We start from the raw sequence: 16,663 nt of genomic DNA on the forward strand, positions 1-16,663 counted from the left end.
AGCTGAAATTTGCATTTAACTTACCTTGAAAATACTAAAATATTGCAAAAATAGCATGGTAGTATGATATTGTTTGACTTTTTGTATAGGAATAAAAAAGACAGGAACTGATTGCACTTTAATCAGTTTCATTCTTTTGAAAAGTATGAAAGGAATGTCCAGGGTGTGCTATTAAATTTTTTCAGCAATGAAATGTTTCTTTTCTTTTTTTTTTCATCTGTCTTTGTTTCTACAGGACTTGCCTTATTTTTACATGGATCTGTACGTACATCTGCATCATTTTATCATTTTTTAACAGAAGCTTTGTACACATAAACATATGGGTGTGTATATGAATTTTTACTATTACACCAAATTCCTTATCTGGAGTAATCCTTCAACAAAAGGGTTAAACCCAATTTTGTGGCATAGAATGGCAGACCCCAGATTAAATTTCTGTTATTTTATCCTAATATAACGAGATGTCACATGAGAAGGGGATAATTTAGAGGTCAGTTTAACTAGTTTAATTGAATTAAATTTATGGATATTATATTTCAAGTAATATTCTCTTCTACAGAAATTAATGCAAGTCTAGTAAAAACTACATGGAAATAGTTTACAGGAATAGGATTGTTGAACAAGGGTTTGCTTGAGATTTAATGTTAATCTATAAAGATTTGAATGCATAAACATGCTAGCACTTAACAGTTTGTGTAGGCCAAATAAAAAGGAAATTTGTTATTTCATGATTTGTGTAACCGAAAAAAGAAGAAAATTTGTTAGTATCATACATTGACACGAATGCTTTAATCTCATTGATACAGTTTTGAGCTTAGAATTTTCCTCTATATTCTTCCACTGCACAAATGTTTCCTATTGTTAGGTCTAATGGTCTGTCTTACTTAATAATCTTTTTAAGGTTTTACACAAACCCCGACTACATGGGTTGATTCTAAGGGGGTTCTAGCATGGGACCTCCCCCCTTTTTGTTTAAAAAAAACATTAAAAATTTGATTTTTAGAGTAAGCAAAAAGTGGTACCTTTTAAAAATATCTTGATACTTGCCATGATTAATCTCATGATTTTTGATGACTTGAACAAATCAGTCCTTTGTCTGACCTTGTGACTGAAGAGACTGAAAACAAATGTGGTTAAGTATATGGTACATGTATGCAGTTGCACGAAAGAAACAACTTCAATAGCATGACATGATGTTTTGGCTTTTGTCTTTACAGGTAGTAGTATAAGACTTGCCAGTTGGTATTTGCCAATTGTTTACTTAAGATTCTGAGCTGTCTAAATAGCTTAACTTCTTATATTCTATTTTGAAATCAATTGGTCTTTATCATCTAAAACCCACCTACATGTAACAAAAAAAAAAAAGAAAAATATGTATGGCCATTGAACTTATGGGTCAAGTTAAGTGTCCTTGTATCTACAAAGCCCTGAACATTTGAACTTTTCCAAGGATGATAAAAGCCCTGAATCAATTTGAATCAGTTTTATCTGATAAATGTAAAACCAACAATAGCAAGATGTCTGTCATTTTCCAGTCATGTTCAATCACTCAGGAAGTACTTGTGGATCATTATTCATCCCCAATCACCAGATATACATTTCCAGGTGTAGACCCAGTATCAATTTTGTCATTAACCTGTCAGTATTAACACACCTGTCACCATCTCTAACTGAATTATTTCTGATCAAGTGATACTAATATGAATAACTGTGTATGGTTTAATGATTCCGAGGTATGTCAACCATCAAGCATTAAAAATAATGTTATATTGTTTAGATTAAGGAAGAAAAATACTGTAGGCCTGTTTAAATTTGGGTTTCAGATGAGTGTTCTAAAAAAAAAAAAAAAAAAAAAAAAAAAACTTTAGTAAAGACAAAAATACCAATCATTTAGAAACTACAAATTTTGGTATGCTGTACATATATTTCCAGGAGTAATCTCTCATCTGAAGCATTAGAACAAAACAAACTTAGGAAGTTCTAATATTCAAAACCAAAAACATTGAAATAGGACAACACATCTAGCACTGATGATTTAAGGAGGTTGACCTAGGTTAAGGGACACAACTTTTACAAATCATTGGAACATTTGTATACGGCATTTTACATCAAACTCATGTGAGGATCAATGTAACTTGGAATGATTTCATTCTGTTTCAAATGAAAGCTTGATAGGCTTTGGTGAAATTGAATATGATACAAACATATCACTGATTTTAAGAGTATAGTCCCTTACCCTAGGTCTGAGCTCCTTTTATCTAAGAATTTGTTTTACACCTGTGTTAAAAGATTTTTGAAAATTGTATGATTCCAGGGAAAAGTTCGCAATAAAAATTAACTTTCCAACCATTCATAAATTAGCCAATCCTGTTTCAAATACTAAGTTTACTACATGTACTACTATAATTGGCAAAAAAGGAAAGTGGGACATGATAAATAACTTTCCCTCACCAAAATTTCCCTTTCGCTTGGCGACAGGAATGTGGAATCATAGATCACTCTTCACCCATTCAATCGCTGTCTTTAGATACAAGACATCATAGTGTTCAGGTCACTAAAAATTCAGAAATTATCCATGGAACCATATTTTGTATGATGTAGCATGATAGTGAACAAAAGTTGGGTTCATTGAACTTTGAAGATATTTTGCTTGAATACATAAGAATTTTAGAAATTGTCTGCAGGAATGTTTATCATGAATATAAACTTTCTCTCAACAGTAATCGACTTGCAAAACTTAAAAATGTTTAGTTTCCTTGGGCTAAATTGTGCTTGCCGTCGGTAACAGGAAAATGGGGTCTTAAGTCCCAAATAGCCTTCATAAACTTACGTTTTATGATTTGATTGTTAACCAGTGGAGAGCTTGTAATCTGTTTCATATTAGGTTTGCTCTTCAACCTCTGAACTTTGGCTTGTCTTCTTTAACATAAACATTAATAAAAATTAATTATATCTTTAAATCTTTACTGATTAATATGTGTTGTGGTACATGTATAACATAGTTCATTTAGAACTGAAAAGTTCAGAAAAAAAGTGATTGTTGAACAATATAGATTTATATTATTTAAAGACTAGACTTTTATAAACAGCTGTTAAACTCCAATGCATTTTAAAGTTAGAAAAAGAACGCAGTGACCTTGACTTAGTCTATATAATGAGGATAGAGTTTCACCACAGAATACAGTTAATTATACAGTACATCTAGCATGAAATGTTGACTTGTAAATATTCAGACACATACAATGGTAAAAACCCTAATAGACCTAATTTCTGCTTGGTAGGTACTTCAGTGAAAAAATGTGACAGTATTCCATAAATATTGGAATATGGATAGATTTTTTTTTACAGGAAAGGATTAAATATACCTTGAGAATGTACTGATTGAGCCTGCTCATAAATTGATAGATTGGGACAAGTGTCTACGATAATGTGATTTTATTATGCTGTTTCCTCATTGAAATTGAAGCTCTCTGGAATTTTGGCGAGATAGGTCACTCCGCTGATATCATGTGCAAAGAAAAGACTTTGATGAAAATATTTGCCCATGGTTTAACATCTGCTGTAAGGGGACAAGGATTTATTTTTGGCAGGGTTGACCATTTTCTGACCTAAGTCTGAAAAAAACTTCCCTCTGATTGAAATAGTTGGTCCTTAAATACATATTTAGGCTACCTAACAAAAATTCACATTTTATCATCAATGTACAAATGTACATGGGCCCCATTGGTGAAAAACTTATAAAGTTTTAAAAATTTAAAGTGCATTTGATACCATACAAAAATCAAGGAGTAGCCTATCACCTAATCTCACTAATGCACTTTTGACAAGGGTGATTCATTCACCATGTTCAAAACTTGATATGATGAACAGTGTTAGGAAGTGTAAATACATTAGGTTCTGTTCAATATCAACCAGATTTTGGCCTCCTTTTAAACAGCCGTATTTGCAGTGCTTCATACAGTCATGAACCTTGTCAGATGTTGTAAAGAACAAATTTATTTAAAAAAATAAAAAGGAGAAACTTATTTTAGGGTACCTCCCAAACATTTGAATAAGTTTTGCAGGGATTCAGTAACAAGATACCTTGAAAATTAAACTTTGATCTGAAATTTGATAGAATTGTTTCCACATAGCCAATATTTTCTTGTTGCTAGTTTGGACCTTGGTGTGAATAGCACTCTTAGGATCTAGAAATTCTTACACACGGTGGTTAGTGGGGGGTGGGGGGGGGCAATCATTAATAACAAAAGGGGTTTCAACCACTGGGACCCCCCTTCCTATTTACCCACCATGATTTTTGTCATCTGTTGTCGATGATACTTGTCTAGGTTTAATGGGTGGTCACTTAATCTTTGTAGGATCCCCTATTAAAATTCTAAATTAATGTTAATGGTGAATGAAATACTCCCTAGTCATGTTAACAATGTCCATCTCCTAAAAAAATTATACATGTACTTTTTTACGACATTTTTACATGTAGTAATTCTTGGTCATGTACTTGTAAGTGTTATGTCCTGTTGAAAAGGAAATCGATTTCAACATTTTTGAGGAAAATTTTTCACATACTGAGAAAAGCTGACTTTGCAATACAATTGTTTGGTAGAATAACTTCAGCAAGGAAATATTGTCAAGTTACAATGGTTGGAATTCAGTGTGTTTTATTGAACTGTAAAATTTCAAGTTTTCTAGTCTTATTCTATGACTAAAAACTACTGTTGTCAATCCTGTCCACATATATCTTTTATTTAAGAAGACATTTCTAAGACAATGTACTACCCTGAAAGCAGTACATCATGGTCAATGCTTGTACACAGTGCTAGCCCGAAGCCCGGGGCCCGGGGCAAATAAAAATTGATTCAGGCTAGTGAAATGATGTGTACTTTTCTTGTTTCGGGCTAGTTCAGTCTTATACAGTCAGTCCTCTATTATTCGGGCTAGTTGTTTAGAATTTTGAAGGAAAGGAGTGGGGACATCTGATATATGGTTTGAAAAATTTTTTTTTCCTTTCATAATTGTCCATTTACACAGTGATGTAAAAAAGAGGGGTCTTCAACAATCAATGACATTTCTAAGTATATCATTGAAGATAACATCAGTTGTTTATATTGCATGCTCCATCAAGCAGCTGGATTGTAGCCCGATGATGAGACCATGCTAGTCTATACCACATGTCTGACCTTTTTCAGAACACTGTACATGTAGTTATATTACATGTAATCATTGACTTTATATGTCGGGTTCAACTGAATTACATGTATATCAAATATCAATGGTAATGCCTTTGTAGTTGACAGATATAATACATAATACAAATATTTGATGGTTGGGAAGAAGAATATTTTGTCATTTCAAAGTTAAATACATTTGTACTTTAAACCCAGTGTACTGATTTTCACTATTTTTACACTGAACAGACAGTGCAAAAAAATAGTACCTGTAAAATTGATATCTAGGTCTCACTAACCACTTCTAACGTTTCCATTACTTTACATGTTAAAAAAGTAATTTTCAAAGTTTCACTGTGAATTCCCAGGACAAATGACATCTTAAAGTTGCATACCGTTGCAAAGCTTGGAAAATAAGGCTTCCAAAATCATTATGTTAATGGTACGATGATTGTAGAAATTCTTCGCAAAATTTACTTGAATAAATAATACTGAAAATCCACATTTTTACCTTTTCTGCTAACTGACAGCATGGAGGCAAATTACTCACACATGTAAACAATATTCATACGCTTTTGTAGTAAATTACAAATATGATTTTAAAGTACACATTCTCGGCTTTATTTTGACTACTTTTAATCATAATACACGCAAATAATGCACTTACAATGCGTATGTCTAGGTTCAGTGTGTTTTTGGTACTACATAGGAGGGGTGGCCATTTGACCCGGAAGTGGTTAGTGAGACCCTAACACTATACAATGTTAATCATTTTTTAAAACTGATAAAATTTATATCTGTAAATATGTTCACTTTACAGAATTCACAAAAAAATTGATGTTTACAGTATGCAGTTCTTAAGGAAAGCAGATGATTTCCTACCTGAATTAAGAACACTTTCAACATGTTCAGTGTAGTTTAAAATTTAGTAGGCAACTAAATGCTATTGTTAATGTATATGCCTGTAATATTTCATGTCTACACGGAAACTTGTTTTTATGACTTTGAATCCAGAGTGTATAAATAGTTGCCTGTAGGACTATGTGTCATATATATGCTATGGCAATCTGTCTTCCTAAGTGCTCATATGCTTTCTTATCTAATGACGTTAGTTAATTATATGTTGAAACAACATGGATAGAATTAGCAGTCGCCCATTAACTTATGGCTATTAGATTTTGAGCTGGGCTACCAAACTTTTGGGTAAAATTTAGTTGAGCATATAGAAAATATTAAACAAAATATGGTCAGGGCTACCAACTTGTATTTCCTATTTTTTACCCCTGAAAGATGTTTTCTTTAACTTGCAATATTCATGTTACTTCTAACCTGAAGTGTTTAGGTTATGTTTTGTGCTTTTATTTTAATATTATATTTATTTAATATTTCAGTTGTCTTCTCTAGGACTCACGCACTCGTGAACTGTCAAAATTTGACAACCTATATTTCCAACTCACAGAATATTAATCTTAGGCTTCTATTTAGTATATTGACCTCCAAAGTTCCTTCAATCATTACTTGTTTATCTGTTTCCAGACATCTTGTGTAAAATTTCTCTGTTTTTGACACCCTTTGACTTCTAAATGTCCTTCAAATGGTGTTTAGTTGTTTGTTACATTATTGAATCTGTTGATTAAATACTCTCTGATGCTGTGTTATTGCATCTTGTCAATTGAGCATGTTTAATGTGGAAAAAACAGTAGAGGATCAAAACGAGAGAGAAATATTAACAGGGGGTTGAAATTCGACAAATTGGATAGGATTAAAACCAGAGAAAATATTTCTATAGATTGTAACAAGAAAAAAAGCAGAGGATCAAAATGGACTGTGGGTTGAATCAATTAAAAAAAAAGCCTCATGAGGGACAGGCATAGTTGATACTTGGTGTTGATAGCTGATTGGAAACAAGCTTGAGAAAAAACTATAGTTGACCCTATCATATCTCGTTTTGTTCCTTTCAAGTATTTTAATACTACTGAAACTTGAAATCGTGATTGAAAATGCAATAATGAAACAAATTGAACGAAATTTACTCACAACTATAAAGATTATATTGTGGGTGTTGGGATTAACCTAGTTCAAGCTTTGATCAAACAATGATTCAATTTATCATGGTTGGAAACTTGAGGTTATCGATAAATGCTTCATATGTGATAGTAGTCGCATATTCGGGCAAAAAGGGAGAAATTATATACTTTGTTGTCAAGATGTTTGAAGTTCTTAAAATGTATACATGCTGAATGTCATGATACAGCTGAAGATATACTTGAATGTGAAATAGGATAATGCCAGCCACACTTATCAGAGGATGATATTTACTTCAAATCTGCTTCTTCGGCTGACTATCAAATTCAATATAATTTTTTTTTTTAATTCTAACAGCAGTTTGGGTTGTGTTGTTACTTATATTTATCCCTTTGGTATTATAGGTGGGTTTTTAAATTGATTTAATACCGATATTTAAAGTGCAGATGGTATCATGTTTTTGACTGGTCTGTATGTCAATCTATCATTTCTATATGGTTGAATAGATAGCACCCTCATTTTTTAAAAACTTTCTTGGAATGTTGGTAAAAGTAAAAGCTTTGATAGGAATGGTTTTTAGAGTACTTCATTTGGGGTAGGTGGCTTCATTGGAAATGAGTGTCTTTTTAAAGCAGTCTTAAGTGTTAAGTAATCTGATAAAGTTGCATATGAATATCTGGAACCATATAGATTGTCAGTTGAAGGTCATGTCAAATAGTCCCTATTTGTACACATCATGGGGTTGCCCAATGTTATTGTTGCCCTTGTTCTATTATTGTTTTATCAGGAATTTATTTTGTAACAATTAATTATAGTAAGACCTGAATCTTCAACTGGAGCCCAGACTAGCAGGGGCCCTCCTGCAAAACTTAAGAGTATTAAGAATGTGATCATTCTGTTTCTGATGAACTTAGAGGTAAGGACTAGCACAAGATTTAGCACATGACACTCTTAAATATTGAGATGGAGTCAAGTAGGGGTATCCTATATATATAGCTCTTCAATCAATACAGGACTAAAATTAAGATTTATCAAATGCAGTAAGATGAACACTTTGGACAACATCTTTTTATGTTTGGTTTGATTCTGGAGTTGATATGAGAGCTTTATGGCTTTTTTTTTCTTTCCCTGTCTTGCCTTGACTGACATTCTTTCCACTTTTCTATTAAAAAAGAAAAGGATTACAAATGTACTGCCCTATCAACCTGCTTCCACTTAACTTTGTAGGACATAGGATTTGGGAAATGGTCACCATATGAATTTTGGTCTTATTATTGGCATCATCGTTTGCTAATGTTGAATATGGGTGACAAATCTCAAAGTTCAATCCATTCCACAATGTATGGGAAGACATTAGCCCTCAGGGCATAGATACCAAGTTAGGTATTGATTTGTCGTTAATAAAGTGTGATTCCTCCACCTGGTGTTGTATAGGACATTTCTTTGTGATTTATTGGAAATTGATGATGCATGTAGAATATTAACCCATGATTAAGATCATTCATGCATAGATATTTCTTTAACTTTGCAAATGTCTTTATTTTAACATTTTATGGTCTCTGGTTTATTTTCTTCATAAAATTTTAAGTCAGCAGATGAGGACGCACTAGCAAAGAAAGCAATGTCCTGTTTTTGGATTTAAAAAAATTTTGCGTACAACTAGAAGATAATTGGGTGCATTGTACCCTTAACAGTTAGAGTATAGGATTTTAGTGCATGGTACCCTTAACAGTTAAGAGTACAGGATTTTAGTGCATGGTACCCTTAACAGTTAGAGTACAAGATTTTAGAGTTTGAGAGTGCCATGCACCATTTATCACATTCCAGATGAAAATTGCCAATGGAAATCAGAATTTTTATAAGGAAGGACAATCAATGGTTCATTCTCCAAACTATATACACTATCAATGCTTACTACCACATGAACTAACCATTGCCTAAAATGCACAAATCATGAAAATGGATCTGGTTGGACACACTAACATTGTACACTGTATCTCTGCACAGCAGCCAGTTGATTAAATACTTATCACAGGAAGTCACTAAGAGTTAAAAAATTACCTTTGAAAAAAATGTGACTATTGATGACATTTTACTAAATGCAGAAAAATTCCACTATTGACCACAGTTTACTAAAAGCATGATGGCCCATTTATAACATTCTGCTTTATTTTTATGTATACACAAAGCCTAAAATATCACTCATATTTCTTAACAGTATGTTTGCATGTCATTTTAATCTGAGCACATGTCTATTGCATGCTTCTATTATTGTAGATATAAAACAGGAGAAAACACATGTGACTTTGCTGCATAATGTCGAAGATTTCGATGCTTCTAAATTGCATCATGCCAATACGCGGGAACGACACCTTTTACCTGATACAACTAGTGAGTTCTAGTGTTGTTTCAAGTGTGTTGTGAATCCTGATTTGCTTCACTGAGTGATGTTTATTCGCATGTACTATGCTTTGCTCTATCTGGCTAGCTAGGTTTGCCAATTATAATGTGCTTAGCTGTAGTGCTTTTATTTTTTTTTTTAATGTTTTGCTATTTAGTACTGTCTGTTGTGTTGAATTTTTTACAGTTTAATATCATTTTCTAGCTGTATAAGTACTTTTGTTTGCAAAATAAACATTTCAGAGGTTTATGGGTTTGGCATACCACAGCTTGAAAATGTTAATAAATGACAATTCTGTTTATACAAATGACCTTAAAAGGGGCCATAGATTTGTCAATGTAGTGAAGTTTTACCACAACACTGAAATTAACACTCACAAATGAAAGTACTTTTAGTAAACATACCAGGTACCTAAAGTTTTAGGCTGTATACAGTCAGACCAATCTTAGTAATCACCTGTATTCATCAATAACTTGATTTAAGTACTAGCCCACATAAAATTCAGACAATTCAAATAGTAAAGTGATTCATGATGTAGAAAAACCCACCTAACAAACAATGCTTTGTCAATCTACATACACTATACATTTACATAGCAATATTTATTTTTTTCATTTAGATCTGCACTTATGAGAAAATATTACATTGATCTCCCACTAAAATCAACGAAATCAAACAAAATCAAGAACAATAACTCTTGCAAACTGCCAATTTCATGTACAATCTATATAACTTTTATCTCAAGAGTGCACCACAAAATGAAAGAGTAAGGCTGGTTATGTGATCAGGAACAGTGTCTGAACAAGAAATCAACTGAATTTCATTGGTTTTTGACATGCATGAATCACCTCATGTCTGAGTTTTATAAAGACTGATACTGAAAAGATGATGTTTGAAGTTGAGTAGTGCATTCTATGTAAAATGTTATAAAGAATAGATGAAGACCACCTGTCATTATGTGGCAATGATTTTGTTTTGGCTTTGGAGGTCCCTTTAAGAGGGGTTTGACTGTAAATGTCATTTGCCATATTTATATCATAAAACTTTCTACATTTTAGTACAGTGTACCAGTTAACAAAGTGGCTATTTCCTTTAAAAAAAAAGTATTATATCACTTATTCTCAATTTTTAACATATGAAGTAATGATAGTTTAGTTGTGTAATATAAAGTTTTGATAAGGAAAGAAAAGTTTTCAGCGAAAAATGACCAAATGAGGAAATTTTTTAATTTAATGTTAATGTGCATTTTTAATTTTTACTGTACTTGGAGTTCTTTAATATTGTAAGGTTTCAATTCAAGCTTTGTTTCGTTAAAAAAAAAGATTTACTGAAATTGGGGAATCAAGGAGTCATTGTGATGTGTTTAAAAAAATCTCATTTATCTTATTACTCAACCTTTTCTTATTCTGCACAGTGCCTCTATGTATTGTTCAACACAATCTGACTTTTTATGCTTGTGGGTCGCTTGCTTTTTATGCATGGCTATATCTGTCTCGTAGTGCTAGCTGAAGAAAGACTGAGATTCAATCATCTGACAAATATCAGCAGTTTTACCAAAACAGGACTAAAACCAACAGAGTTGACAGAAAAAATAGTTCTACCTGGAGCAGAGAGTAGGTATTTGTGAATGCACTTGGTACCTTTGTAATAAAATTATCCTGCCCTGGGTTTCATTGAAAAAAAAATTTCAAGTTGATAATTTCTTCAAATCCTTATTTATTCCTCAAATGTTGAGTTTCAAGTGATCTAATCGCTTGAAATTTGAGGAAGTATTTGAGATTTTTTTATGAAACCTGTTATTGGGCACTGGTTTTAATGAAAATATTTTACAATTGAAAAATTGGTTTAAATATAAAAAGAGAGATTGGATGTTTAATTAGAAAATAAACAGTATGCTTTATGATTGTGTCATAGTTGAATGATCCTTGAACCCCAAATACAGTGAAATCTAACCCTAAGTAACCTGAAAACCCATCTATACCAGACATTTTAAAAGTCTCTAAAAATCATTATAGATTTATTTTAACCTTGGTACAGAAGAATTGCAACTTGTGGTTTCCTTTGTTTCAAAGCATAGGATGGGTATGGAAATTTATCTCAAACTCGTGATCTGTATATTTTGCCCAAATTAAATTCAAATGAAACATGTTTTTAATGATTGAAATCATCCAGAAAAACATTTGTTTACCTATTTTATTATATTATTTTAATGAGAGAGTATCATATATTTTTATTTTAATTCAAAAAACAAGATTTTCATGTTTTTGGATATTTTTCAGAATCATATGAAAAACATATGTTGCAATATTACCTGTGTAAGCCAAATACCTGTGTAAACCAAACAAAGGGTTCAGTTAAGGAGGTAGACCTGGGGTAAGAGAAATAACTCTTGAAATCTATATGTTTGTATCATATTCAAGTTCATCAAAGCCTATCAAACTTTCATTTGAAACAGAATGAAATCAGTCCAAGTTGTTTGATGCTTACATGAGATTGATGTAAAATGCTGAATACAAACGTTCAGTGATTTGTAAGAGTTGTGTCCCTTACCCTAGGTCTACCTCCTGAAGATGGGTTTCACTGTATATTTGTGTTCCTGTTACCTCTTATGCACAGAGCAAAACAGAGTTCTAGAATTTTACAGTACCTGAACCTATCTGGCAACAAAAATTGTCAGTCATTGATCACAGATCAGTTACTGGTCATAAGTTATCAATCTGTCAAATCGTTGCGTGGATCGGTTCAAGGACTGTAACATTTGTCTGCCGTCTGCAGGAAAGTTTATCATGAAAGTTAACTTTCCTACCACAGACCAATTTGTAAAATTTGTGAATATTGTTCTCCTTGTGTTTTACACTGAATGGGTAACAAGCAGTAGGATTTTTAGAGCCGGTCAAAATTATTATGGATTACCAATGCTAAAATCCTATCATTGGCAATCCCAGGTAAGTAACATACACTGTGTGGCTTGGGAGTAAAAAGGAATAACCTTGTTAACAGAAAATGTAAATAGCTGAACTTTAACCCCTTCTCATGGTTAAATTGGTAATCTTTTTTTCCAGGCTGTGTCATAATTTTAGAATTTGCAGTCAAAACATACTTAAGTGGGTGTTATTATGGTATGGGATGTCATTAAATCATGATTTTAACCAGGATATTTTGTAAAGGGTATCTGTCCCTATTGTTTATTAGGCTTGGTTTATCTCAGATATTGTTTGTTTCAAAATGCAGTAAACAGTCTTTATCAAATTGTAAATACTGGAGGGAGTGCAATTAAACTAGGATTGCTGTCTGTTGTATGGCAAAGCATAAAAATATGTCGGGACTACTGAAGTGGACTTTTAAAACACTGCCAGCATATTAGTCTTTGACTTTAACTTCGTGAATATACTGGGCTCAAAAATGTTTATTTGCTGGCCTGAACATTGTAAATTATTACAGATTTAATGCATTGTTTATTTTCTTTCTAATGTTGTAATCTGTTGTGAAAAAATCAAGAAATTCATGATTTTTCTTGCTTTAAGTTAACAATTTTTAAAAATTCTTCTCCTCAGACACTACTTGATCAATTAGAACCAAACTTGATATGAATGTTTCTTGGGGTATCCTTAAAACTGATGTGGGTTTTTTTTTTTTTATCAGTCGAAAAACATGGCCGTCATTACTAAAAATATGACAGCGGTTAGACAGAAGTTTTTTTTGCATTTTTTTTTCCAAAATTGTTAGGGTTAGCCAAATTTTGACAAGGGTAAACATGTTCAGTATGATAAAATTTATCTGTATATAAATTTTTGTTATGATCAGTTAAGCCATGTTGGAATGATTGCCCTATTTGATGTTTGTTTGGTTCTGTTTTTTGTTTTTGCCCTTTTTACTGTTTTTTTCTTTGAAAAACCTGCTTCTCTGATATTTTTGACCAATTTGAACCAATTTTGATATGAATGTTCCTTAGGGTATTCTGCATAGAACTGATGTGTGGATTTTTTATCCTACAAAAAAACATGGCTGCTTTTACTGAAAATAGAACAAAGGGGTCAGTCAAAAGTTTTTCTCATACATCTCCAAAACTGTTAGTTTTAACAAAATTCTTTCAATTGCCGAAATGATCCTTATTATAAGGCCTTCTAAAGTCTGCAAGAGTTCAAAACTGTTGGACAACTCCTTTTTAGTGTTATTGCCCTTGACAGGCGAAAAATGATGTTTTTTGCAGTTATCTCATCAACTATGTCATAATTTAAGAGAATGAAATCATTGTCAGGAATATTTTGAAAACTATAATAGATAAATAGATAGAAACTTTTATTTGATGAAATTATCCTCATGATAAGTCCAACAAAGTCTACACGAGTCAAAATTTTTGGGCCCCGTGCAGGTTCGGGTCTTAAAAGAATAGGCCTGCAGCAGCGCTAAGCTTGTCATAAAAGGCGACTAAATAGTGCTCAGAACCCTAGCCAGGGGCTAGGGCGCTCTGCCCACAGAGCAACTGGGATGTGTGCCCCAGGTGGTGGAATGGGGTACCCCTGGCGTGTTACATGCTGGGGTTGTCAGGCTATAATACGGAAAACCTGACCGCAAACCATAGTGGTGCACCGTGTTGGGAAAGATGCCACGTTCCTCGCACATTAAAGAACCCTACTGTGGTATTCTCCCGGAGTAGGAACCATAGGGCTCCGCCACAGGAGGCTAAATTGCCCGACCCTACCCACCTCTCCCTATTTCCAGTGGCAATCAAAATTTTTCAACCCCATTGTCCGTATGTCCCATCCCATTTTTCATTTCATCATCATTTCATGTTCATTATATCATCAATTTCATGTTCATCGTCTGAATATAGCTGAAATATTGCTGCTTGGACATTAAACCCCAACAAACAAACAAACAAAATTTTTGGACATCTCCTTATTTGAATGTTTCCCCTTGAAAGGCAAAAAATTTAACCAGGTGAATGATTCAGGTTCTTTGGAGTCTTTTGTTTAGGATTTCTTGTCCTAGAATCAGAAAACGATGTTGAAATGACCTACAAGTTTTTAAACATATTTTGATACTGATTTCTTTTAAGAAATAAAAAATAATTAATTATAGACCTGTTCTATTCTGCAAAAGCACTCCCTCTTATACAGATTTTATACTCTGCCTGTTATATGGCATTTTGATGTTGACATACATAAAATGGTTGAACTAGTATTTATGGTTTCAACTTGTGTTAACTTGTCACTCCATGTGACCATATTTTGCTATTAATGTATATCTATTATAAAATGTGTATCATATTGATGGGTTAACAACTCGGGTCACCATGAAGTGGGATCAAGTACCAGTGTCGCAAATGGAATTCACCTCCATAAAACGTACTACTGCTTGAAGTAAATATTTAAAATTACTTCCTGGAAAAAAAAATTCATTAACATGAAAAGGCTTTTTACAATTTCAACTTTTAAAAGTACAATTTTTAAAAAGTGTAAAATTCAAGTAGAATGCCCTAGCTTGACAGAACTATGTATACTTTAAGCCTGTATTTGATAAAAAGCCCAATAACCTTTTTTACAATTATTATGCGCATTTGCTGAGCTTTTTATATTCTGTATGTATTTTCATATGACCACAAAAATGTTTTCAGTTGTACAATGGTATTACCCTATTAAAGTTATCAACAATGTAATATCTTACGCTAACAATGAACTTATAGGGTTAGAAATAAGTAGATCTACTCTCCTGCTTGCTGTGGCATTCCAAAAATTTATGGCAGATATGTCTGGTTAACATATAGTAGAATGAGTAAATGTCACTCTGGGCAAGTTCAGTTTTGGCAAAAATTGCCAGCTTTACAGCAGGACAGTTGTCTTATTTCTTTCCTAGAACTGATAAAATTTCATCTCATACCTATTGTTTATAAAGATCTTCTGTCTTGTTTTTTTTTTTCAGCAATTGCTCAAGAAAAAACAGAGCAGGAGCTACGATCTGGTATTGAAGGTTTCGATGCTGCTAAATTGAAACATGCTGAAACACAAGAAAAGAACCCTCTTCCAGATCCCTCAGGTAATACTGGTACAGTTGATCAATATCACATGTTGTTAACCTATGTATCGATAGTATTGATATGGTAACTGAGTAGATTACAGATAATATCAGCAGGAATGGTCTTGATTGGGTCACGTCACCAGTAATGTTAAAATTGAAAAAGTCATAAAAGCATGATGAAATTTGATGTTATATGATCTTTTGAAACATGAAAGATAGCAGATTTGTCTGTTTTGAAATAGTACCAACCTTTTTGTTAATGGAGGCCACATCAATGGTCTAAACTACAAATGACATTTTATAGAATAACTCCGGGGGAAGACATAATCAGAGCTGAAATATAGGGAATGCAGTAAAATAATATTTTCATGGCTAAAAATATTTGCATAAATTTTCATACAATAACTTATTTAAAACTAGACATTTCCTGATATCATTATCAGAGCAACATCCCAAACTCCCTCAGAAAGTCAGAAGGCCTGCAGACCACTTGTTGGGAATTGTTGACTTTAGTTTTGCTTTACATTCTGCCATTTTTTGAGAAAGAGAAGGCCTATTGGCAAGTGTAACAAGTTTTTTTTTCTCTAGCTTCTAGAGTAGTACATAAAACACAGACAAATACTTCCCTGTCCAGATGTTTTAATCACCTAGCTAAAAGAACAATATATGATATATTTGTCATAATTTCTTCCTTGTGTAGAATAGGTTCTTTTTCAAATTGTTATTTTCACAGAAAGATAGATGGAGATAAATAAAAGAAAAATGGGGAAGTTAACTTTTTATAGTGTATTCAAAATTTATATGCCATGGTAGATTTAATTACAGTATTGTAGTAATGTATCTGCAGGTACTTGACCAAGTACCATTCCGTATAAAAGTCAGACAATGTCAGTGATAGAGGTGATTTGAGGTGCAATGTATTGAAAAACCCACTAAACAAATGATGCTTTTTTTTTGGTGTGTATATTCTATACTTTAAGTTAACAATACTCCTGTCTGTATTCAGATCTGAGAAAATTGTATAATAACCTCCTAATTAAAGGAATAAAATAAA

At 32.7% G+C, this 16,663-nt stretch overlaps 1 protein-coding gene across 10 annotated transcripts in view; it reads left to right on the top strand.

Annotated features, from left to right (window-relative positions):
- Window positions 1-16,663, top strand: part of LOC148605106 (uncharacterized) — a 45,101-nt gene that overhangs the window by 15,147 nt on the left and 13,291 nt on the right. For 6 of the 10 annotated variants that reach the window (XM_088549565.1, XM_088549564.1, XM_088549563.1 and 3 more), the window contains exons 3-5: window positions 9,468-9,581; window positions 11,091-11,204; window positions 15,514-15,627. In XM_088549565.1, coding sequence (XP_088405691.1) covers window positions 9,468-9,581; window positions 11,091-11,204; window positions 15,514-15,627 — 342 coding nt within the window. The remainder of the gene's footprint in view (window positions 1-9,467; window positions 9,582-11,090; window positions 11,205-15,513; window positions 15,628-16,663) is intronic. The other 4 variants (XM_088549567.1, XM_088549570.1, XM_088549573.1 and 1 more) reach the window with 2 other exon arrangements.

The sequence above is a fragment of the Perna viridis genome, chromosome 10, assembly GCF_037379345.1.
Source record: "Perna viridis isolate PV_CMFRI_1.1 ecotype Kerala chromosome 10, ASM3737934v1, whole genome shotgun sequence".
Classification (NCBI taxonomy): Eukaryota; Metazoa; Mollusca; class Bivalvia; order Mytilida; family Mytilidae; genus Perna; species Perna viridis.